Raw genomic sequence first — 26,722 nt, forward strand, 5'->3', positions numbered from 1 at the left:
ACTCAGTCCTTGGCTGAAATTTCAAGGATCCTCGACATTGGAACAGTCCTTCGACGGACGTCGATGACGTAGCATCCTCGAAATTCTAGCTTCCGAGGATCCATCCTTGACATTGAGAAACGGCTAGTGTCCCAATGTGAAGTGAGTTTAGAGTCCTTACCAGTTCCCAAACCTGCATACACATTCTCAACATCGGGAGATAGCGAACGAATTGAGACACTCGCTGAGCAGCACCCGCAGGGTGGCTACAGTGACTGGGTGCGCCGCTCTAATTTGCCTAAGTAGAACGCTGCATCGCATTTGTTCTGCTTTTGGCGTTTGCGTGTAAAATCTAAATAAATTTATACTTTTTTATTTGGTCAGCACGGGGTGGCCACAGGGGTGGCCAGGGACATGTCTACAGAGGCACGGGCCACCCTTGGCCTCTGTGTAGAACCGCCACTGACACTAAGGAAGATATTTTATGCAATGTTTGTTACCAAAGCGTTTTTGAGCTCCATTGACTTTCATAGTGGGTAAAAATGATGCTTCTGTTTTCTGCTTATTACAAAAATTCCTTTGTGTTTAGCAGAATAAAGAAATGTATACCGGTTTGTAACAACATGAGCAGAGTCAGCTGGTGACTTCTCTTCCCGGGGCGCAAATTCAAAATATGTATTTTAAAACGATGCGCAAAAAGCATAAAAAAGCATGAATGAATCTCATCATTGCTGATTACTTCATATTACCCCACATTAGATAAATATTCCTATAGTGCACTGACTGCATGAATTACTGGCATGTAAACATAATGTAAGGCTGAATTTTAAACTTTTCTATTTCTCACATTTGATTTACTGTCTGTTAATGAAACAAAAGATCTCCTGTTGGGGGGGTCTGTGATCTCTGAAAGCCAATGTTGACATTTGAAATCACCTAAACAAACACATCCAGGCAATAATGGTTAGTAGACTATGGAAGAAAAATAATGACAAAAGTTTTTGAATTAAAATAGCCTGTTGAATTGTACTACCTGAAAAAAATGCATTGTATTAACCGTACTTGAATTTTAATGCATTGTATTTTTATGTTTTTGAATTAAAACAGCCTGTTGAATTGTACTACCTGAAAAAAAATGCATTGTATTAACCATGCTTGAATTTTAATGCATTGTATTTTTAGGTTTTGCATTTTTAAGGGCTGAAATTCAGCATGCGTGTATATTTTCTGTATTAAATATTCAATAGTCCACATTCACCTTTTAGATTTCACTTTAAAATATTCGGTCTGTTTAAAAATACAACGTAAAATATTCAGCAGGCAATTTTCAGTCCATTTAAATTCGCGTCCAAAAATTCAAGTCCAAAAATTCAGTCGTACAGATTTCAACATTTAACATCCGGGAACCGCAGGAAAAGCAGTAGAGTATCGAGTATAAACTCATCTGCTGTTAATCGATCTGGCCAGCAGGTGGTGCACGTGTTCGCCAAGACTTTGTACATGCAAAATTATTTATCCACTGCAGCAGTGATGAATGTTGGCTTTTATGTTCAGTTTTAGTAAAACAACTGTAATACACTCATACAGAGAGTGTGTTGTTTGGTTATGTTATTGACAGGATACTAAACGGGTTTAAATGCCATATAAATTAAATAGGGCCTTTCTGCCTGCTATTGGCTTCGTTTCTCAAAAGCTAAGTTGATTGTAGATTTTATTGGTGGCAATCTACCTTCTTCTTATGCCTACGAGAAACGAACACGGTTTTCTAATTCGTCACCTCAGTTTATAAACCATACTCAGATTATTAAACTGTTCAATTTACAAATCGTGCGCGCGGATTAATAAACCATACGCACAATTAAACAATCAGTGCTCTCATTTCAGGGCCGGGTCTACAGGGGGGCTGGGGGGGGCATTGCCCCCCCAGATTTTCCTTCTGCCCCCCCAAAAATATTCAGCCAACCATAAAATAACAGAGTCTCTTTATACATAAAACGTCTTCTGTTGGCAAACCTAGTGTTTACGGTTCCCGCCCACTATTGTCTGATTAGCTTATTCAAGTATCAGAGCCTTCTTCAGCAGTATTTAACTCACATGAAAAGTACTACTGTTCTCTATGACGGTGACTAAAAAAAAACCGCATCTTTAAAATATATATCAGAAACGATGCAATTTAGTATTACATAAACGTAATGACACAACACATATTAAATTGAAACTTTTTTTATAGTAAAACATGCCCAAAATAGCCCCTTATCCTTTCTTAGACTCACCTCATTACTTATTCATTCAAATACAACAGCCAATGGCAAGTCTCCAGCAGCATTTCATGTGTTTGTTTTAGACGTAGTTCTGTTTATTAAAATTAGAATATGCAGTTTGGTTGTGGCATACTATATAGAAGATATAATTGATATAAGATGGTTATACAGTAAATATACAGCATTGTAACAGCTGAGCATCGCGTGCAGTTTTAAATTCAAATTTTAGCGGTTTTGTCATCGTCATTCATCAGCTCATTCAGCTCGCGTTTGAGGAAAACTTCACACGCAAAAATCTACAGACTTTTAAGTTCAGGAGCAGCTTTCATTCCGCAAGGTCATCGTAAGGTAAAACGTTGTATTTTATAAAGTAACGTTGTATTATAATATCTAATTTGCTGTGTTATGAACAAAGCAGTGTGATTTATCTTTGGTCTCGTCGCAAATCCCACTTACAGTATTTTAGGGCTTGTGCTTTTGTCTGGTGCTGTTATAGGCAAACAGGATAACCTTTGACGAATTTGTCATGCATGTCAAATTGCTTTCATGATGTTTCAATATAGATTATTTAAAGCGTTGTGCTTTCTTGTGATATTTGAGGTTGCTGCAGCAGCATGATAGGGTCAGGAATTAATGAAATTATAGCTTATCACATATCACATTGAAAATGCATTATTTTAAATGAAGAAAATGTTTGAGAAGTGGAAATAAAGTGCCTTACAACTAAGTGTTTATTAGAAGAAAGGCATATGTTGGGTAGTTATAAGAATGGCTTTAATTTATCTATAAGTGAAATAATAGATTAAATGCAGTTTACACATTATTAAAATATAGCTATTTGTACAGCTTTGCATTAATATCTCCTGCTTGCCTGATTTCATTAACTGACTTAATGTGTAAAACTACATTAAGTGTAATCATTATAACATTATAAATCATTGTAAATCTAATCGGATCTACTTTTAAAATTTGAACGTGGAAAAGGACCTATAAATGGCCCTTTTTATTTAAGACATAGCCTATGCAAAATAATATTGGATTGAAACATCCATAATTTTAGTGTATGAATCATTTTAGTCGAGGAATGGCTGCCCACCCAAAAATCCTGACTGCCCCCCAGTCCAGCAAGCCTAGTACCGGGCCTGTCTCATTTGCAATCCGTATCCACAAATTCATAAACAATTAATAAACCGTGCACACGCTTTCGCAATGGTTTTGCAAACTGAGTCCACTAATCCAGAGGTCCCCAACCACCGGGTCGTGGACAAGTTGCCACATATCAATCCACTTCAATACAGGGTCGCGCTCCCTCTTTTTCTTTGTCTCTCTCTCTCTCTCTCTCTCTCTTTCTCTCTCTCTTTCTCTCTCTACCAGCGCATCGGCGATCACATTGCTGTCATTAGAGTTCAAGCATACAGTACTTCTAAAACACAATCGATCAAAGAATTGCAAAGGTATGACTTAATGAATAAATGAAGACGTTCATTTGATATCGCAAATGAAACTAATTGCAGGCTTTTGAAAAACTTAAAAATTACCCTTAAACTCTTAATTAATTATACTTAAACTCTTTTACTGCCGTAATAAAATTTTAACAGATACACTTTTAATGTAGGTTTGAGAGGAACCTAAACAGTCATGTGTCAAACATCAAAAAGCATAAACGCGAGTCCCGTGCCTCCGCGCCCAACCGCAATTTTTCTGGCATCTCTCCTCCTCATCTTCTCCTTCACTGCACATTGTTTTCCTTCTGTTCTGTTACTTGAACTTGGGGCTCGAGCCAGACCAAGATTCGAGCTGCCTTCAAGAACAGCAAGCCAAGTTCATTTACCGTTATTTATTAAGACTAAATGGGCAGGCAAACTCGTGAAAAAATGAAAGTAAAGAACAGTGGCGGATGCAGAACGGGACATATGGGTGGGCATGGATTAAGTCCGAGTGGGGCTGAATCTATGGGTGGCACTTTTGAATAAGAAACTATAACAAGTCTATAAAATTTGTCAAAACTTCAGGAATCACAAGCGTATTGGTGAGAACACTAATTTAAACAGCATACACACACACCCGAACTGCACATCACATTTTTGACATTATTGATATACTTTAAATTGTAATGCAACATGACATTAATTAAGCCTTTTTTGTAAAAAAAAAAATATTGGACTGTCATAGCCTACAAAAAAAGAACCTGCACACAGTGACAAGAAATATAAATGAACAAAAAAAAAACTAATACTTTTTAAAATAGCATATTAAAACTGTTTAAATAAATTAAGCTACTAAATGCTTAAAATGGAGCTTCTAACATCATATTCTCTTCATGCAAATCACTAAAAATATATTTTCGTTCTCACATATTTAATTTAACTTACTAAATTGCTAGAATAATGTTAGACTCTGAAGTTAAACGAAATGACATATACTTTTTGATGAGCATAAGAGCAAGCGGGTAACCTACTCGTGAAGAGCGGAGCCGAGGAGCGCGCATATCAGACGTGAACACGAAAGGAGTAATGGGTTGATGGGCGCGGAGGCACGGGACTCGCGTTTATGCCTTTGATGTTTGACACATGACTGTTTAGGTTCCTCTCAAACCTACATTAAAAGTAAAAATATTATTACTGCAGTAAAAGAGTTTAAGTATAATTAATTAAGAGTTTAAGGGTAATTTTTAAGTTTTTCAAAAGACTGCAATTAGTTTCATTTGCGATATCAAATGAACGTCTTCATTTATTCATAAAGTCATACCTTTGCAATTCTTTGATCGATTGTGTCTCTAATGACAGCAATGTGATCGCCGATGCGCTGTAGAGAGAGAGAGAGAGAGAGAGAGAGAGAGAGAGAAAGAAAAAGAGGGAGCGCGACCCTGTATTGAAGTGGATTGATATGTTATTTGAAGTTGGCTCGTAAAGGACAAAACACCTGATTAAACTATAACGTAGCTATTATACATTTTTTCAGGATGTTCTTGCGACCGGTGGCAACTTGTCCACGACCCGGTGGTTGGGGACCTCTGGGTTAGTGGACTCAGTTTGCAAAACCATTGCGAAAGCGTGTGCACTGTTTATTTATTGTTTATGAATTTGTGGATATGGATTGAAAATCTGAGAGCACTGATTGTTTAATTGTGCGTATGGTTTATTAATCCGCGCGCACGATTTGTAAATTGAACAGTTTAATAATCTGAGTATGGTTTATAAACTGAGGTGACGAATTAGAAAACCGTGTTCGTTTCTCGTAGGCATAAGAAGAAGGTAGATTGCCACCAATAAAATCTACAATCAACTTAGCTTTTGAGAAACGAAGCCAATAGCAGGCAGAAAGGCCCTATTTAATTTATATGGCATTTAAAACCCGTTTAGTATCCTGTCAATAACATAACCAAACAACACACTCTCTGTATGAGTGTATTACAGTTGTTTTACTAAAACTGAACATAAAAGCCAACTTTCATCACTGCTGCAGTGGATAAATCATCTTACATGTACAAAGTCTTGGCGAACACGTGCACCACCTGCTGGTCAGATCGATTAACAGCAGATGAGTTTATACTCGATACTCTACTGCTTTTCCTGCGGTTCCCGGATGTTAAATGTTGAAATCTGTACGACTGAATTTTTGGACTTGAATTTTTGGACGCGAATTTAAATGGACTGAAAATTGCCTGCTGAATATTTTACGTTGTATTTTTAAACAGACCGAATATTTTAAAGTGAAATCTAGAAGGTGAATGTGGACTATTGAATATTTAATACAGAAAATATACACGCATGCTGAATTTCAGCCCTTAAAAATGCAAAACCTAAAAATACAATGCATTAAAATTCAAGCATGGTTAATACAATGCATTTTTTTTCAGGTAGTACAATTCAACAGGCTGTTTTAATTCAAAAACATAAAAATACAATGCATTAAAATTCAAGTACGGTTAATACAATGCATTTTTTTCAGGTAGTACAATTCAACAGGCTATTTTAATTCAAAAAACTTTTGTCATTATTTTTCTTCCATAGTAGACACGCCTCTTACTGCTGATTGGCTACAAGTGTGTTTTGGTACTCGGCCGGACTCTCTTTTCCAAAGTGTTTTTCAAAAATCATGCACCCCGCCTTTAAAGGTGCAATTTGTAAAATATTTGCAGTAAAATGTCCAAAAAGCACTAGGCCAGTGTTATATATTTTGTCCAGCTGATTACTATCAATATCTGTAATGTTTTCAACTACTTGTAAATCGTGAGAAAATTGCCATTCAAAACATTGACACGGGGCAGTGTAGTCTCCTGTCAATGACATTAATCGAGTTCGAAAAAATAAAATGGCGGCCAAGGAAGCGACTGGAGCACAAATTTAGTGTAAATAAACGTATATTTTCACTTTTTACACATTTTAATTGCATTTCTAGCGAGAAATTAGTATTGTAGTTTTCAAATATGTGATTAGTTATCACAAAGGCGCTCTCTGTTTATATTTCAAACACACCGCCTTTGAAGTGCGTCTGAAAGCCTTTCTGTGAGCTGCGTTCATGCCTCTGAAGTCATGGCCTCATGAGGCAGCGAGGCAACAAGTCACTGTCTTGAGTTTTCGGACGCAGCGAGCCAGTGTTCTGGACAAATGCGGAACTATGCGTTAGCGCCTGTCGGGCTACACGCTTGCTTATGGACTTATGGATTACTTTTTACCGTCTGCCGCTCGTTGTGTCAGCAAAGACAGCTCCCATAAGCGTACGGGCCAACCAAACGACCCAAGAAGAGTTTGGAACAAAACGAGAGAGGATCAATTTGTTGTTGCATTATCTGGATGGAGAGAGCTTCACCACAACATTTAACTAGACCGATGTTCTGATCCTGCTTGTGTTTTACGCGATGGGTGAGTTGTTTTGATTCGTAACCCTTCAAAAAACGTATGCTATTATATTGATCAAAACATTAGTGTGTAGATTGTAATCAGCGCGTCTTCCCGCAGACGATATGCACATCAAGAGGTATTGTACAGCAATATAAATGGTCATTTTAAGATGCTTCAAAATAAGATTTGTACTGTCAATACATTATGTGAAAAATCATTGTAGATTGTAAGTTGAAAAAATTCTGTGCTGTGTTAACCATCAAATTTGGACTAATAGTGTAACATCTATGACTAAAAATGTTGTTTTGAACATCACATATAAACTTACATAATGAAATAAACAATGTCATCAAACGCATCATTTATAAGACTTGATTACCTTATCCATCAACGTGATTTCTCGTTCGCGTCTGATTGATGGCCATCAGCGGTTGACTTAAAGACTACAAATCCCATAATTCCACGCTGCTTCAGAGCGTCATTAAACAACGCCATTGTTATTGATTTGATCTGGCCCCATCTAGTGGCGGATAAATACAAATTGCATCTTTAAATATGCTAATATAACTAAGGCCTAGTCCTGGATTACACACTTCAAGGGTTATCTTTCTATTTTGTTGCTGCTCTGGCGCTCTGATTTTCTAGTTGATTTTTCAGCGCTAGCGATCTTTTGGATGTTGGTGGTATCACATCAAATGAGTCATTCTGAGCCAAAATCCCCAAGAGGTCCTCCCTGCAGGGCAATGACGTAGTGGATTAATCCAATATGTAGTGGATGTTCAAACACGCATACGAAGTGAATATAAATCCAAATCCATTACGTAGTGGATGCTGTAATACTCATGCTCGGTTGTGTATTTTGACACAAACATAAACACATTCGCCGTGATAATGGCAATAAACGTATTTTCTGTTGTCCTAGCTTAGTTAAGAAGTCATAAGTTTACGTGGATACCCACGTGCAAAAAAATTCCATGTTTTCGCGAACAATCATCTTTAAACAACAAGATAAGGTAAATTAGCAATGATGTATTTCAGATGTTGTAATTGTACAGATAGATAAATTATTTACAGGTGATATTTACAGTTGGATAGTTTAGAATGGTATTTACAGATGTACAGTAAGTGGTGATAAACAATATACAGTTATGACATGTGTGGAAGTTACTGTATGGGTGCTTTAATTGTTTAGGTTAAATATAGCCTGAGGAAAAAACTGTTGTTGTGTCTGGCCGTTCTAGTGTTCAGTGCTCTGTAGTGCCGGCCAGAGGGCAAAACTTCAAAGAAAGTGTTGGCTGGGTGTGTGGGGTTGACTGAGTAAAATCAGTTCAAAAATTGAAATCGATGTGAAATTAATGAAAATAACACTTTGATGCTCATTATATCATAATTACATTTCAAGACTTAAGCCTGTTTTTTTCACAGGCAGGGTCACATATAACAGTCAGGTCAGGTAAAGCTTTTGTCACAGTTTGATCTTACAGTCGTGGCCAAAAATATTAGCACCCTTGGTAAATATGATCAAATAAGGCTGTAAAAAATTCATCTGCATTGTTAATCCTTTTGATTTTTTATTTAAAAAATTCACAAAAATGTATCCTTTCATTGGATAATAGGAATTTAAAATGGAGGGGAAATATCATTATGAAATCAATGGTTTTCTCAAATACTCGTTGGACACAATTATTAGCACCCCTAGAAATTCTTATTGGTAAAATATCTCTGAAGTATATTCCCATTCATTTTTACAATTTTCAGAACTCCAGCATGATTGTAAACACAAAATCATTCAGCTCTGGCTTCTGTTTCACAAAAATATAAAGAGGAGGGGAAACAAAGCCTAAATTCCCTTAATCATCCATCACAATGAGAAAAACCAAAGAATATATTTCTGATGTGCAGCAAAAGATAATTGATCTTCACAAATTGGTGAAGTGGCTTTAAGAAAAGAGCTAGAGCAGTGAAAATGAGCATTTCCATCATCAGGGCAATAATTAAGAATTTCCAACCATCAGAAAATGTTACAAAACTGCCTGAAAGAGAACCTATGCCTATATCGTCCTAATGTATGGTGAGAAGGAGAGTTTGAGTAGCTGAAGACTCTCCTAGGGTCACAGCTGAAGAATTGCAGAAAATTGTTGAGCCTCTGGTTCAGAAAACCTTTAAAAAAATTGTCAAACAGAACCTACATCAACACATGTTGTTTGGGAGGGTTACAAGAAAAATTCTCCTAGCTCATTCAAAAACAAACTAAAGCATATTCAGTTATCAGTCATGACTGGAACTTTAAATGGGAATGTCTTCTATGGTCAGATGAAACTAAAAAATGAGCTTTTAGCAGCAAACACTCAAGATGGGTTTGGTAAACACAGAGAAATAAAGTACCCCATGTGTACAATGAAATATACTGCTGTGTTTTTGATGTTGTGGGCCTATATTTCTGCTGGAGGTTCTGGACATCTTGTTAAAATACATGGCATCATGGATTCTATCAAATACCAACAGATAAAAAATCCGTAAGTGACTGACTCTGTTAGAATTCTTATAATGGGCCATGTTTGGATCCTCTAACTGTACAATAACCAAAACACAAACCTCAAAAACAACACAAAAATGGGTCACTGAGCTCAAAACCAAGCTTCTGCTAAAGCCATTCCACTCTTCTGACCTGAACCCCACAGAAAATGAGAGGAGTGAACTGAAGAGGAGAAGCAACAACATGGAGCTGGGAATCTAAAAAGTCTGGAGTGATTCTGGATGAAGGAATGGTCTCTGATCTCTTGTCATGTGTTTTCTTACCTCATCAGGCATTATAGGAGAAAATTTAGACCTGTTAAACTGGCAAATGGAGGTTTTAAAAAGTATTGAATACAAGGGTGCTAATAATTTTGGACAATGTGTATTAAAAAAAAACATTTATTTCATAATCATATTTCCCCCCATTTTAAATTCTTATTATCCAATAAAAGAATACATTTTTGTGAATTTTTTTAATGAAAAATCAAAAGGATTAACAATGCAGATGAATTTTCACAGCCTTATTTGATCATATTTACCAAGGGTGCTAATATTTTTGGCCACGACTGTAAATAGTTTAAGGTCAGTGCCACGCCACCCCTGCTTTACTGATGCACAATAGATGAAAAATTCTTCCCTGGGACACCTTTCCTCCAACTCGACGTGGTGGACAGTCTGTAAATAATCTCTAAACCATGGAGCATGTGTTCCAGTTGACAAAAACACCTTTTTTCAGAAAGAGAAGTAAATATTAAAAATTTACTTAAATGTATAGTCTAAATCTAGGATATTTTATATGAATTTAGAATAAAAACACTGTTACTTTAAGCACACACACCCATTTACATTTACACGTTTGGCAGATGCTTTTATCCAAAGTGACTTACAGTGACATGCTTTATTTTGTATGTGTGTTCCCTGATGATATTTGCTAGTAATGTAATGCAATTGAGCTATGGGAAAATGTTTAAATTAAATAACTCACTGTCAAGCCAGACAACAGGAGCCTTTTCTCTGAAAGATGCTTCAATAACAACAAGCTGACATGTCAGAGACAGTCTGATGAAAACCACATCTCCATCTTCTTTAATGAGCAAGAGCATCTTGCCAAATCCAGTCAACTCTACAAAAAAAAAAAAAACTCATTAAGTTGACCATTTCGAATAAAGTTGCAAAGGATTGTTAACATAAAAACTGCTTTGCGTTCCAGATAAAAGTGTTTGCTCACCTCTGGACTAAATCATAATAAATTAAAATAATTTTCACATCTTTTAAATAATGGTAGCGTTGGGTATATTGGAGTGTTATGCACTTTATTGCTGTATATTCTTTATTTTACTGTTTACACATGTGTAATATTATAAATTGTTGGTTAAATTCCCAAATTTACTTAGGCATTAACAAGGTAATTTAGCATACGTTGTCAAACTGAATAAACTGCATAGTTGAATGATTAATCAGATGGTCAATACAGATGTTTTTGAAGGACCTCCTATAGCATAAGAGTCCCTATAAAATAAAAGGCACAGTCCAAATTCACTAAACGAGCTGGATGATCGATCATCATTCTGTCATCATGGCTCTTACTGCTGGTTGTTTTTGGAAAGGACTCCTGCTGCTCTCTTTTCTCTTCATTTCTATAAATGGACAAACAGAGCCGTAAGTCACTTTTCATGATCACTGTGTTTGTTTTTATTCCATAGTTGTTCTGTTTTATTGCTGTCTGTCACATGTTTTAATGCATGACAATAAATAAATATCTGAGACTACTGCAGAAAAACTGACGGTGATGGTTTGCATTAAAATTTCAGTATTTCTAAAATCTCTATAATTTATTAAACCTTTTCTCTATAATTATATCTACACAAATCCACATGACAGAATATGTGATCATCTCTCGACAGATCTTTCATGGTGACATTTCCTGCATTGATCCAGTCAGGATCTGAAGCTAAACTGTGTGCAAGTCTCCTGAAGCCCAATGAAAGTCTTGTAATGACCGTTCATCTAGTGAAGGATGACCAGATCACATTATTACTGCAGGAGGAAACAGATGAAGAGTTTCATCGCTGCTTCAACTTCAAGGTTTGCCATCAAAACAATCTGCATGATAAAAAACAAGATCAAAATGTATGTTTGCTGCATTATCATCTTATTTCATTATTGTTAATGATGTGTTTGTGATTATTTCTCATCAGGCTCCATTGGTGGAAGAAGAATCAGTGCAGAAAATAAAGGCTGAAATTACAGGGGATTCTTTCAAGATGACTGAAGAGAGAAAAGTTATGTTTACACATTACAATCCTTTGACCTTTATCCAGACTGATAAACCCATCTATAATCCAGGACAAACAGGTGAGATGATTCAAAGGTTAAAACTAGTATGTTGACACAGCAGAGCAGTTGTATGTTGTGTTTGTACAGCAGTTCAATATTGACAGGTCAAATTTCAAATAAATAGAGTGGGAGTTTAAAAAAAATAAAATGTCCCCAACTAGCGTCCCCATAGTGAATCTTGGCCATTTCCATTAGTGAATATTGGGATGTATCATATTTTACAAAACTTTTTGGCCATTTGCAGTTGTTAAAAAATTAACTAATATAAAGGATTCAGCTTCACACTGTATCCTCAATTACAAATGATAAAAGCTGGGAACGAATCTTTATGCAAAGTAGTTACTCAATTTAGGCTTGTAAAAGCGACGAAGCATTCGCATTGACGCGTGCACGCACGTATCCATGGCCGCGGGCGTTTGCGTTCACCGCGCACAACCGCATTCAAAAGTTGACGCCACGCGAGTGCTTATGAAAGCATAACGAAACTAAAGTACGTTTCTAAATAATAATGCTAATATTATTTTGACTCGATCATTATTGGCTTCTGTAGATGGACATCAGAAATGTTTTGTGCAAAGCAGGGAAAGAGAAGAAGAAAGGAGATATGAAACGTTTAAGGGAGGTTAGACAAACTACATCCTGACCCTGTCAGGTCTCAAACATTAGAGGAAAAATCTCAGGAAAACCTCTTGTCAAGTCTAAATAATTGCATTGTTGCTGAGAAGATCAACACATGTATGTGTTATACTGTTCTGTATTTTCAGATATGAAATTAATATTTAGTTTACTAATATTTAACTCTAGGACATAACACAAACATTAAGCAGTAACTGTGACTGAGATTATATAGTATAGCAGTCATAAAATGACTGGTTTCTTAAAATATTCTTGTAAAAATAAGTTATTAATCATTGCTATCATTGTATAATGTAGAAAAGATTTCTCTGCTGTCATTATTTCCAAACATGTTATGCCATTTATGCCTCCAAACATGTTAATAATGTTAGGTATGATGAAGAATACACTTGTATATATCTTTCGCAGTAACTGTTGCACTGTAGAATAGTGGGTTAAGCAAAGGACATTGTATAGAAGTGTTGCACACCTCTTGCACACAGCAGGCTTTCAAAAAAAAGTCAGCAAAAAATGGGGGGCCTGTGCCCCAGTAGAGCTTTATGTCTAGCAACGCCCCTGCTGTCACATTCAAACATTTATGTAGCCTATTCTGTGAAATTAATGTCATTTTAGAGAAAATCAAGAAACTTGTATTTAGTCTTAATGGCCAAAAATCCATAAATAAATCATTTGAAATCTTTATAATTAACATTTCTTTGGTCATAACCAGTAACTTTCCATATGAGAAAGACAACATTTATCACAATAAAACATGTTTTTACTTCATTTATACCTTTTTTTCAGTACATTTCAGAGTTGTTACCATGGATACAAATTTTGTACCCCTTGAACAACAGGTTTGGCATTTTGTTCTTTTACTTTTTAATTTTACTTGTGAAGTAGCTTGTTTATATAATTTTACTCATTTAAAAACAGATTTTGTGCAATAGTTTTGAATAATTTTGACATTTACAAGCGATTTAATTATCATTTGCTCTTTTGTTTACAGTACAGTACAGTGGTGCTTGAGGTAAGAATACAAAACCTCCTGTACAGTCATTCACGACAGACACAACTTAACCCTGTGAAAAGACTTAAAAGGGGTGTTGGCATATAGTTTTGATAGGCTACATCGAAGGGTTTACCTACTGCACTATTTTTAGAGGACAGAAAAATTCACCAAAACTTCATATTTTGTATTTGCAAGTTTTGTGATAAAACTGTTAGAGATTTCTTCAGTATTGGTAAAGATTTATGTAACTGTCTATAACCTCGGCATTTTGTCTTTGGTATTAAACAGGACAGTCAAAATAACAGGATCGGTCAATGGACCAATATTTCCTCAACACGATGGATATTGCAGCGTTCTTATGACTTAAACCCTGAAGCGCGTCAGGGCACGTACAGACTGAAGGCTCACATTGGTGAAAGACAGATAACATCTTATTTTCAGGTGGAAAAATATGGTAAGTTATAGCCACAAACAATGTGCAATTGTTTGCTTGAGACAAAGTTTATAAATAGTCATAATAATCAGACTTCATTTAATTTTTGCCCTCTCAGTTTTGCCGAAGTTTGAAGTTACTATAAAAGCACCAGATAGTGTGAGTGTGGCTGATGAGGAAATGAAAATTGAAGTTTGTGGAAAGTGAGTTTCATATAATATTTATGTTTCACATAATATTTCTGAAATTATATTCTTTAATCTATCATTCACTTGCACTTTTTCACAGATACACTTATGGGCAGCCTGTCCCTGGAAAATCGTGGATAAAAGTGTGTCGTAATCCTTCAGATTACTCCAGTGGAAATAAAATCTGTTTCACTGAAACCGTTGAGGTTTGTGAGTATGCAGTAAAAGAAGAGGAATGTGATCTGTATTTAGTAGTCACTTTATTCTGCTTGTGTCTTTCATTACCATTAGATAAAGGAGACAGGCTGTGCCATTCATTCTTTTAATGTGTCAGCCTTCAGCAACATTACAATAAACAATCAACTGCAAAATCATCTTAATGTTGAGGTGGAAGTAACAGAAGAAGGAACAGGTGAGCTGTGACTAGAGATGTATTCACACTTTTGCAATGTACTGATCATCTTTATTTGTATTGTTGAAATAAATTGCGATTCAAAAGTAAGATACACAGTAACCATCTGTATGTAACAGAGACCACCATGACAAAATCAGAAACTGTATCCTTCACTTATGAAATTGGACAATTGGCAATTACAGACCTACCCACGACATATAAACACGGATCAGTCATAAAAGGAAAAGTAAGTTGTCTTTTTTTCACTTATCAATAAATGCACAGATCTTTACTCCTGCTTATTTTTTAACAGATCAAGGTTACAGATTTCAAAGGAAAACCAATTTCAAACAAAGACGTTTATCTCTTTAAGAGGATAGATTGGTCCCCAAATCTGCTCTTTAATCTCACTACAGATGAAAATGGACTGGCAGCATTCTCACTTAATACATCTAGTCTGCCTAAAAGTGATCTTAATCTGATGGTATGATAGTTTGTGCTAATCCAGTTTTCTGTTGTTTAAAGTATTGCTATGGATTTGATGGTTGTAATTTCTCGTTCATTGTTGTCCAGGCAAGCATATATCCAGGATTTTATTTAAATACCTATGGCAAGCCTCACTTCCCTACAGATCAAAAAGGAGTTTCAATTTTCCAGCCCGCCACCCCATATACCCCATCATTTAGTGAACTGACTATAGACAATCTTAAGGAACCCTTAAAGTGTGATGCTGAGTTTACAGTAACCATTAATTATCATTTCATTGGAGAAGCCATTAATAACTTCAACACTGACATCGTCTATATGGTGAGTATCAATACTACATGTTCATTATCAGTGTAGCGTTTCATAGAGATCTGTTTGACAGTATTAACTGGTCAGTTTGTTAACAGTGTGTTGTGTGTTTGTCTCAGGTCTTGTCCAGAGGTGTGATAGTTCATCATGGATATGAGAAGGTTGAAGTGAAGACTTCTAATGGAGCAGCAAGTGGCACAGTGTCATTCAAACTGTCTGTTAAAGCAGATCTGACTCCAGTAGTGCAGATATTTACATACTGTGTTCTGCCCAGTGACAATGTAGTTGCTACGAGTCAAAACTTCAACACTGAAAAGTGTTTTAATAACAAGGTATGAAACAATGTAGCAATGCTGAATTATATTATTTCAAAATATAACTTAGAATTTCACATAATTTTTTACTGCTTTAAATATAAATTTATTTAACAGTTCTTTTTTTCGCGAATCTGATTGGCTGATATATATTCTATTGATCGTAACAGTAACCGCTTCACCATTTCGTATTGTTTACATATCATTCCGCCACAGATCATGATTGAATGAGGAAGGCACTTGAGCTGTACGGTCGCTCTATCTGTGACTAGAGAAAGCTCCCAACATAGCGTTACATAAGCCCAATTCCCTTCAAAGGTTTGGGTGTTTAAACTTTGGAGGAAGTTGCCTTCATTGTGTCTCATAGCGTGGCCGAATAAAATGCACTTGGCAAATAGAGCAACGAAAACAATCATTTTCTTTTTACCAGGAGCATCTGTTTGCATGCGTCCTCTAACTTGAAACGGGCCACACTGTTTGGATGAACCCAGCTAGTACAGGCATTTGGGCCCTGGTTAAAACCAGTGACGGCTCGTGACTGCTCATCCGAGGGGCGCTAATTCAAAATAAGTGTCATGAGTGTGGTTCCCTTTTCCAAAATATGTGTGCTGCGTGTCGAGTGATCCTGTCTGCATCACGTGTTTTGTCAAAATAAGTGCCTTCTTCCCAAGCGTCAAAACCGTTTATGATTAAAGAGACGCTCATGTTCACCAAATACACGCAAGACACTCCCTTAACAGTAAACTCTGATTATGCATGAGATTATGCGAGTATCTGGCAAACACGAGCTTCTCTTTTATCATAAACCATTTAGACGCGTCTGCAGCAGGCACTTATTTTGGCAGGACAAGTGATGCACGCACGATCTCTCAAAGCGCAGAAAAGAACCACACACATGACGGGCAATATGTTGTGACGAACTTCGCATCGAGCGTCCTCAAAAAAAGAAGTCACCAGCCGCCACTGGTAAAAACACTGGCTCACTATACATCAGGGATTCGGGATGCTTGCTGAATTATTTCCGGTGATGTGAATATTAAAACATGAGACGACACAACTGATATTTATAAACATAATGCAGAAACGACATCTCTCTGAGGATTTTTTTTAACGTTTTTTAATAAGTACTGATAGTACTAGTACTTACAAGAACAAAGTCCAGTAAAAAGACAGTGCTAGTACCGCTTTAAGATTAAATAGAAATTTTGTTTCATATGTAGTAATGTAATTTAACTTTTACATCTGCCAAAATAACAACAAAACAGACTAGATATGAATAAAAGAAAATAATAGATTCATGAGACCAAAACGTCCATTTTGACCATTAGAAACAGATACCTCAGAGCGTCAAATAGGAGTGTCCGAGATGAGGCTGTGGTCCACGACGTATGCGAACACTGACTGTCGGTTCACAACAGACGCGAGTTCAAATGATGTTTTATTAACGTAGTTCTGGAGGAACACGTCAAATAAACTACTCAAGTGCCTCCAGCTTTCTAAAATCAGAAATCAACAAATACTCTAGTATCACCAGCTGTCTACAATCAGTAATCAACATATCTACCCAATCAGCATGAAGGTAAGCCCATATATAATCACAGTCAAACTAACCTAAGGATTCTCTATAGTCTTCAGAATCCCTCCACCACCCCATCTCCTCTCACTCACCAGGTTACTCCCTAAACCTGTGGGGGATACTCTGTGTTTGGGCCCATTTCCGAGCTCAGAGCCCTCCCTCCAGACAGCATGCCAAATACGTTTACAAATTTAATATATCAAACTTATTTTTTAAGTGTGAACTTGTGAACGATTTGCATGAGTAGATTGTCAATGCAAAGACTTGATCAGTTGTGTTCTTGCGTGGGGCGATGCAAATGACGCGATATGAGCCGACTGTTTGCCGTGAAAATACGCAAGTTGACTAGTTGACAATTCCGTATTTAACTTCTTGTCATGCAAATTTTTCGGTCTAATTGAATATTTCAACTTTGGCAAAGACGCGTTTGAGGCGAATAGCGCGTGTTTTCGTTGCAAATGCGATGCCCAAATCGTGGCATTCACATTGCCCTACGCAAGGACGCGTCTAATTGCGTCTTTGCATTGACTTTGTATGTAATCTAATCGCGCAAATTGTTGAACTTGCATCTGGTGTGAACCCACAGTTACACGAAGTTAAATCCCGCGAGTAATCTAGAGCGAGTAAAGGTGCATTTACATCATAAGCGACTAGCAGTAGCAGAGCGAATTTCAGAGCGAATGATTTCAATGGAAGCTCGGCGGCATCCGGCGACATGAGCAACAGTGACTGTTGACTGCTGGATGGGCGTGTCCAGTCATGCGACAAAGTTGAGAAATGTTTAACTTTATGCAAATTATGAGCGACATTCGGGAGTGACTACCAATGAAAACAAAGCAGGGGAGTTCAAGTCATCCGTCTTTCATCAGTTACTGGAGTGGACGGTACTCATTTGTTTATGACAACTAGATATAGAAACGTCTCTTTGAAAGAGACAAGCGACATTCAGCGAACAAGTCGCTTATAATGTGAATGTACCTTAACGCGATGCCCCGCGTTTGGTGTGTACATAACATGACACCCGCTGGTCGCGCTAGAACTCACACGTTCTTGTGAGTTGGCTTTTAAAGGTTGGCTTTTAAAAACACTCCGTTATCGTTTATCAAACTTGTGCCTTCGAACTGTAGTATAAAAGTAATATACAACCCCAAATCAGAAAAAGTTGGGACACTGTAGAAATTGTAAGTAAAAAAGGAATGGAATAATTTACAAATCTCATGAACTTATATTTTATTCACAATCGAATATAGATAACATATCAAATGTAGAAAGTGAGACATTTTAAAAAATGTCATGCCAAATATTGCCTCATTTTGGATTTCATGAGAGCTACACATTCCAAAAATACTTGGGATAGGTAGCAATAAGAGGCTGGAAAAGTTAAATGAACATATAAGGAACAGCTGGAGGAGGACCAATGTTTAGGAATGGGAATGTTGTCCCATTCTTGTCTTAAACAGGCCTCTAGTTGCTCAACTGTCTTAGGTCTTCTTTGTCGCATCTTCCTCTTTATGAAGCTCCAAATGTTTTCTGTGGGTGACAGATCTGGACTGCAGGCTGGCCATTTCAGTTCTCAGATCCTTCTTATACGCAGTCTTGACGTTGTAACTGATGCAGTATATGGTCTGGCATTGTAATGTTGGAAAATGCAAGGTCTTCCCTGAAAGAGACGACATCTGAATGGGAGCATATGTTGTTCTAGAACTTGGATAAACCTTGCAGCATTGATGGTGCCTTTCCAGATGTGTAAGCTGCCCATGCCACACGCACTCATGCAACCCCAAACCATCAGAGATGCAGGTTTCTGAAATGAGCACTAATGTCCTCTTACTTTACTTGTCCTCTTTAGTCCAGATGAAATGGCGTCCCAGTTTTCCAAAAAGAACTTCAAATTTTGATTCGTCTGACCACAGAACAGTTTTCCACTTTGCCGAAGTCCATTTTAAATGACCCTTGGCCCAGAGAAAATACATGCGCTTCTGGGTCATGTTTAGATATGGCTTCTTTTTTGACCTATACTGTAGGGGTGATTTCCCAGACAAAGATTGGCTTAAGCAAGGACTAGGCCTCAGTTTAATGAGGAAATATAACTAGTTTTAACAAACATGCCTTACTAAAAACTTTACCTGTGTGCATTTTGAGGCAAAACAAAGGGCACTGATGTATTTTAAGATATGCAAGTGCAAGTGGTTTTCAGTTTTGACAGCTCTTCCATTTACTTTAGTCTAGGACTAGTCTAATACCTGTACAGGAAACCGCCCCATAGAGTTTTAGCCGGCAACTGCGAATGGCACGGTGGATTGTGTTCACCGACAATGTTTTCTGGAAGTATTCCAGAGCCCATGTTATGATTTCCATTACAGTAGCATTCCTGTATGTGATGCAGTGCCGTCTAAGGGCTCGAAGATCACGGGCATCCAGTATGGTTTTCCAGTCTTGACCCTTACGCACAGAGATTGTTTCAGATTCTCTGAATTGTTGGATAATATTATACACTGTAGATGATGAAAACTTCAAACTCTGCAATTTTTCTCTGAGAAACTCAGAAAACTATTTTTCGCTGCAGCATTAGAGGAATTGGTGATTCTCTGCCCATCTTGACTTCTGACAGACACTGCCACTCTGACAGGCTTTTTTATACCCAATCATGTTGCCAATTGACCTAATAAGTTGCAAAGTGGTGCTTCAGTTGTTCCTTATATGTACATTTAAATTATCTGGCCTCTTATTGCTACCTGTCCCAACTTTTTTTGGAATGTGTAGCTCTCATGAAATCCAAAATGAGCCAATATTTGCCATGACATTTTAAAATGTCTCACTTTCAACATTTGATATGTTATCTATATTCTACTGTAAATAAAATATAAGTTTATGAGATTAGTAAATTATTCCATTCCTTTTTTACTCACAATTTCTACAGTGTCCCAACTTTTTCTGATTTGGGGTTGTATGTATTCATGGCTGTGATTATTCAATTATGTGAAATGATGAATCCTATTTTTTACTGTATGATCTTTCTGTTGTGTTGTTGTCTCAGGTGTCTCTTCAGTTTTCTCCTGCTACAGCAGTTCCAGGTGAAGCAAACACAATACAGCTGTCAGCTCAGCCTGGTTCACTGTGTGCTCTCAGTGCTGTAGATCAAAGTGTTCACATCTTGGAACCAGGAAAACGTCTGGATGCTGATAAGGTCTCACTAAATCTCATCCATACTCAATGTAGATAGATGTCTTATATTTTTTATAAGGAAGACTAATGAGCGATTATGATTCATCCTTTTACAGATTTTTAACCTTTTGCCACTGCGTTCAGTGTCAGAATATCCATACCAGGCTGAAGATGAGCAACCATGTTTGCATGTTAGACCCCGTCGAGCTGTGGGAATAGATCACGCCTATGAATCCTTAAAGGTAACAAAGTTGATGATGATTTTCTTTTCTGCATAATATTAAATAGTTTTTTACATACAGGCAGACATTAAATGAAATGATATATAAAACTAGGTAGTGATTATTAAAGATAATATATACTTTATATGTATGTAACTATTTATATGCTTTATTTTTTGCTGTTTGGCAGAAAGTGGGATTAGAAATGGCAACAAATTTGGTTGTGAGGGAACCTCAGTGTCTAACATACAAGGGGGTGACTTTTCACAGACACGATCCAAGGAGTAAATATTTGTTTTATTGTTATATATGTACATGTAAACGTTTTATTGAAGAATTAATTTATTAACAATTCTTAAAAAGAAAAGCCTGATAAAAAAAGAAGTTGAATGTACCAGTTTTAATCATTTACATGAATATGATGGCATTTTAGCATATTTCTTGCAAGAACATTAATGGAAAAAAATATATATATACAGTATATAAAATGGCTGCTAGGTCCCCTTTTGCAAGTCTTTGATGATTATATGTACTGTATATCAAAGTCTATCATATTAGGTTATGATGCGGACTCCTTTTTAAAAATACTCTCTTCTCCTTTCAGTAGCGTATAGCACTTTTTTGGCTGAAGTGAATGATTTTGAAGATCCTCAAGTAACTGAACGGAGCGTCTTTCCAGAAACATGGATTTGGCAACTTTCTGAAGTTGGGTTAGTGAAGCTGCCTTACAGTGGCAATTATTAAATCTGTCGGCATAGTGATTTATTAGTTATTTATTATAAAATAATTATAAAGTTAATGTCATGTTTAAACTGTGTCATAACATTTGGAGATTTGTTTAAATTAAAATTGTGTCGATATGCATATGAAAGTTAAATTGAAAAAATTACCTATATGGCAAAGTTCAAATATTGTAGTGATTCCACCACAGGGACTCTGGATCAACACAGGTTCCTGTCAAGGTTCCTGACACCATCACCACTTGGGAGACGGATGCCTTCTGTCTGTCCTCCAAAGGTTTGGGTTTGGCTCCTCCTGCTCAGCTGACAGTTTTCCAGCCCTTCTTCCTGGAGCTTTCTCTGCCTTACTCCATCATCCGTGGGGAGATCTTTGAACTGAAGGCCACCGTCTTCAACTATCTGTCCAAATGTATCATGGTGAGATTTCTGTGAACATCTCATATTTCTGTTATATCAAATCTGAAGTAATCCTCCATCTTTCATGGACAGGTTAAAGTAACTCCAGCTCCATCTTCAGACTTCACTCTTAAAGCCTCCTCTGATGATGACCAGTATTCATCCTGTCTGTGTGCTAATGGAAGAAAAACCTTTAAATGGATTCTCACTCCTTCTGTTCTTGGTCAGTTTGTTTAATCTGAATCAATGTCTTGTGTTTTTGTAATTATTTCATCAGTGGAGATGATCATGAGTTGTTTGTTTTGTAGGAGTGTTGAATATAACAGTGAGTGCAGAGGCAGAGCAGTCACAGACTGTGTGTGACAATGAGATTGTGAGCGTGCCAGAGAGAGGACGCATTGACATAGTTACTCGAAGTCTCCTTGTACAGGTGAGCTCACCGCCAACAGATCTCACACATAACACAGATGTTTCTTATACAGTATGTCATCCTAATATTGCTTTTATTACTCTGATATGATTTTAATCATAAATCTGTTATATTATTTTCTGCTGTAGGCTGAAGGGACTGAAAAGACGGAGACTCACAGCTGGTTACTGTGTCCAAAGGGTTTGTTTACATTTAATGCTTGTGATAAAAGTTAAAATATAAAAACTGTTGTGATAGACTCATGTTTATTGTGTACAATCATAATGTGCTGATCATTGACATGTTTTTATTTTTCTGTTTCATAGGTAACAGTCTTTCAGAAGAGCTGGATCTGACGCTTCCTAAAGATGTGATAGAGGGATCAGCAAGATCTTCAGTTTCAGTGATTGGTAACATTTACTGTAGATACACAAACAGAAATGAGACGATACATTTGTATTTTAAATTTAATGACACAATGTAAATTTATTACATTTCTGTTGTAGGAGACATATTGGGTCGTGCACTGCAGAATCTTCATGGATTATTACGAATGCCGTACGGCTGTGGAGAACAAAACATTGCTGTTCTGTCTCCCAATATTTACATTTTACAGTATCTGGAAAACACAAAGCAACTCACTTCAGCCATCAGAGAGAGAGCCACAGGCTTCCTGAAGAGTGGTAAGAAAAAACACATCATGGATTTGATTCATGCTGGCATCAAAATTGTTTAAGAGAAAATCACTGTTTCACTGTTCAATCACTGTCAAACTAAACAGGATATCAGAGACAGCTGAACTACAGACATGACAGTGGTGGATACAGTACATTCGGCCGTGGTGAAGAGAATACATGGTGAATATTTCATTTTTATATTTCTCTAAAATATATTACAGTGATCAAGACTATTGATCAAAAACTGATACATCTCCAATTTCCAAACCTCCAGGTTGACATCTTTTGTCCTGAGGTCTTTTGGCAAAGCACAGAAGTACATATACATTGATCCAGATGTTATTAAAAGTGCAAAGGATTGGTTAATAAGAAGTCGCAGTACAGATGGTTGTTTTATTCAACAAGGACGTTTGTTCAACAACAGAATGAAGGTACGTGATTAAAGATTTTCATGATAAATTTACTACAGTATGTCGCTTTATTTGCTTCTGTGTCTCTACAGGGTGGAGTAAATGATATTATAACCATGACTGCTTACATCACCGCATCATTACTTGAACTGGAAACTCCAGTCACAGTAAGTACATCAACAGACATCATAGTATAAACTGTTAGATGAATGACACTCACGTCTGCTGCTTATCTGTTTGTGTTTCAGGATCCTGTGGTCGCTCAAGGTTTGTCCTGTTTGAGGTCCATCATTGGGAATCTGAAAAACACTTACAGCACTGCGCTGCTTGCCTACACTTTCAGTCTGGCGAATGACACGGACACCAGACAGCAGCTTTTAAAGGAACTGGAAAATCTTGCCATTTCAGAAGGTAAAGACATTCGTGTATTCTTGAATGTCAACAATATCTGTTGTTTTATCTGTCGTTTATTCACATGTCTTTGATCCTAAAGGGTCTCAGCTTCATTGGTCTCAGTCAGGATCTGTTGATGATTCTGGTTCTCTGTCAGTGGAGATCAGCTCATATGTTCTGCTAGCTGTTCTCACTTCAGATTCAGTCACTACAGTTGAGCTGGGTTATGCTAACAGGATCGTCAGCTGGCTTGTCAAGCAGCAGAACGCCTATGGAGGATTCTCCTCTACACAGGTTAATCATACTAATGAAAATGAAGTAATCTTAGTGATCATCTGTTTATTTTATTACCCAGAATGCATTTCCATGTTTTGATGTTATCAGGACACAGTTGTGGCTCTTCAGGCTTTGTCTTTGTACGCCACCAAAGTCTTCAGCTCTGATGGTTTCAGTACAGTGACGGTTCAGTCAGCAGGAGACTCTCACAACTTTGATGTGAATCAGGACAACAAGTTACTGTATCAGGAGAAGAAACTGACCAATGTTCCTGGCAAATACAGTATTGAAGTGAAAGGCTCGACCTGTGTGTCTGTGCAGGTCAGAAACTCCCGGTAGATCTTAGTATTAATAAAAACACTTGGCATATCTCTGTGGTTTAACAAACTGTATGTGTGATGATTTATGAATTAGTTTGTGTTTGTATTGATTCTTTATTTCTTTCTCTCAGATGGCTCTGTTTTACAACATTCCCACTCCCAGTGAAGATAAAACATTGACCGTTGAAGCCACGCTTGAGGCTGATTGCCAAAAATCAATTGCACAACCAAACAATTTGAAATTTACAGTCAAGTATGAACACATCTGAGTAACAATAGACATGATTATGGCTTTAGTTTGTCCAGCAGACACATCTGAATAGCTAATTTCTCTTACAAATTAATGCAAAATGAGCTCAAACTGGTCTGTGTTTGACCTACAAATATTTCATCATTAATACCCAAATAACTTATAATATGAAGTGAAATTACATATCTCTAAAACTAAAGAGAAATTTGATGACAGAAACATAATGAGTGATAGAAACTCTGATGTGTTAGTTTTACTAATTTTAAATTGCACACTTTTTCCTACTTAAATTGTATTTTTTGTAATTATTTGAGGTATTCAAGAAACCAACCTTAAGTTATTTATTTATTTTTGCAGATATAATGGTCCACAGGAAACTACTAACATGGTCATTGTGGATATTAAGATCTTATCAGGATTCACAGCTGACACATCATTGGTGGGTTTAAGTTTATAAAGTGATGAATCACAAACTTGTTTTTTGAACTCTGATGTCTCTGCATTTTCACACTTAAGAACAGTAACACAATAACTTTAGAGGTAAGTCTTGACAATAACTTTAATTACTTTAATAAATTTCCCTCACAGACGTTTGCACCACTTGTGGAGCGGGTGGATACTAAAGATGATCATGTCCTTGTATATTTGAAGAAGGTGAGAGAATGACACTTGTATTTTGTAATTATTAATATAATTTATCCATAAATATTTTAGCTATAATGCCAATGACTGAGAGTTTTTGTTCTTCTGTTTATCCTCCTGCAGGTTCCAAAAAATATCCCTATGAATTATGAGATACAATTAAAACAGATTCTTCCAGTCAAGAACCTCAAGCCAGCTGTGATCAAAGTCTATGATTATTACCAAACAAGTAAGATTAGATATACCACTATTGCTCACTGACATGCAACATTTAATTCATTTGAAAGTGTACTGTACAAGTATTTATATAAGATTTTGTAAATTGCTGTGATTATCTGTGATACATTTTCTGTTTTCTTCAGGTGATCAGTCAGAGACCGAGTACTCCTTCCCATGTGAATAATGCAGCTCATTGCCCCCTTGGATGAATTTCAAGTTGAAACTAAAATGTTATTTTATGTATTCAGTTTGTTTGTTCTTTATTCTAAACAAAAATAAAGTTTTACTACATAAAAGTGTTAAAGTCTTTTGTTTGGGTTTTTTTGGTCTAGAATGTCTTACACAACCTCAACCCCATGGGCCAAAACTTAAATAAATCTCAGAAATCTGATTTTGTCAACATCTCAATGTCTAAGACTAAGACTAGAAATTAAATGCACTGAATGTTAGGTTACTTATTTTGCTCAAGACAATTACGGTTGTGGCTAGAAGGGATACGGCTATGCCAAAATTGCATGAAATCTCACTGGATGAGTCCTGTTTTTCATCCTAATCCTACCCCCAAACCTAACTCTAAACTCAATATCTCTAAACTCTAAGCTGTATCCCCTATAGGCAGAACTGACAACTACCTGTTTAAATCCTTTCGTCATACTGAAGTCCAAGTTATAGTCGTCTATAGTTTCTATGCCTTAGCTACACTGTAGGCTATGTGTTGCTCTGCGTAACCTGACATGCACCTCGCCAAAATTTTAACAGCGTGTCCGTGGGGACGACAAGTGCTGTGAGTGGTCCAATACTAAAAACCCTCCTGTCATGAAAAAATCATCTACATCCTAAGTATTTCCGTTTGCAATGGAGCTGAGGAGTGATTTAACAAAAGTCTGTGTCTATTTACTTTCATCACTGCTGGTCTTCTGAAAACATACACAACAAGCTGTTTCTTCTTTGTTTGTGGGTTTAATGGCCAAGCTGCTTCTTCTTTGGTGATTGAGCTGCAACTGTGGTCACACGTGTGGATACTGCCTACCAGCCGTCTGCATGTGTGTTTGCACATCGACAAGGACGACTTAAAACCGACACATAGCCTACGCTTTGCAGCTATGCCGTACAGTAAACTTGGTTTCTAACCACAGGTAGTCTGGTCAGAATTATTGGCACCCTTGTATGAATAAAGAAGCATAAACAAATCTGCATTTATTTTAGTCTAGGACTACTCTCAGTCCCGGGGCCAATCTTTCAGTTTACACAGCAGAGTTACTAGCAATTTTTAATGCTTTGTCCTGGGTTGAGAGTAATAGACCTAGGAATGGGGTTGTGGTTGCTTCAGATTCAGTAT

At 36.8% G+C, this 26,722-nt stretch overlaps 1 protein-coding gene across 2 annotated transcripts; it reads left to right on the forward strand.

Annotated features, from left to right (window-relative positions):
- The first annotated feature begins 10,828 nt into the window (after positions 1–10,828).
- LOC135771157 (alpha-2-macroglobulin-like) lies at positions 10,829–25,687 on the forward strand. Of its 2 annotated transcripts, none has more exons than XM_065281268.2 (34): positions 10,829–11,260; positions 11,506–11,686; positions 11,800–11,956; positions 13,358–13,410; positions 13,563–13,583; positions 13,854–14,019; positions 14,117–14,201; positions 14,287–14,392; positions 14,478–14,598; positions 14,718–14,827; positions 14,894–15,064; positions 15,154–15,387; positions 15,495–15,707; positions 20,303–20,452; positions 20,547–20,672; positions 20,842–20,935; positions 21,256–21,361; positions 21,583–21,808; positions 21,881–22,010; positions 22,096–22,217; positions 22,346–22,397; positions 22,523–22,606; positions 22,703–22,879; positions 22,978–23,053; positions 23,148–23,304; positions 23,376–23,450; positions 23,532–23,694; positions 23,777–23,970; positions 24,061–24,273; positions 24,404–24,525; positions 24,880–24,961; positions 25,111–25,176; positions 25,288–25,393; positions 25,527–25,687. In XM_065281268.2, exons 1-34 carry the CDS (start codon positions 11,154–11,156, stop codon positions 25,565–25,567), a joined length of 4,287 nt encoding a protein of 1,428 aa, XP_065137340.1. In that variant the 5' UTR covers positions 10,829–11,153; the 3' UTR covers positions 25,568–25,687. The 2 variants fall into 2 exon arrangements, with proteins under 2 accessions (XP_065137340.1, XP_065137341.1); XM_065281269.2 differs by having other exon boundaries at positions 21,259–21,361.
- The last annotated feature ends 1,035 nt before the right edge of the window (positions 25,688–26,722 follow it).

The sequence above is a fragment of the Paramisgurnus dabryanus genome, chromosome 8, assembly GCF_030506205.2.
Source record: "Paramisgurnus dabryanus chromosome 8, PD_genome_1.1, whole genome shotgun sequence".
In the NCBI taxonomy this organism is placed as follows: domain Eukaryota; kingdom Metazoa; phylum Chordata; class Actinopteri; order Cypriniformes; family Cobitidae; genus Paramisgurnus; species Paramisgurnus dabryanus.

Bases quoted from the DNA above. Each gene is read 5' to 3' on its own strand.
- LOC135771157 (XM_065281268.2), top strand. From the start codon at position 11,154: ATGATCGATCATCATTCTGTCATCATGGCTCTTACTGCTGGTTGTTTT. The intron at 23,971-24,060 runs GTTAATCATACT...TGATGTTATCAG, and splicing joins GAGGATTCTCCTCTACACAG to GACACAGTTGTGGCTCTTCA. The intron at 25,394-25,526 runs GTAAGATTAGAT...TGTTTTCTTCAG, and splicing joins CTATGATTATTACCAAACAA to GTGATCAGTCAGAGACCGAG.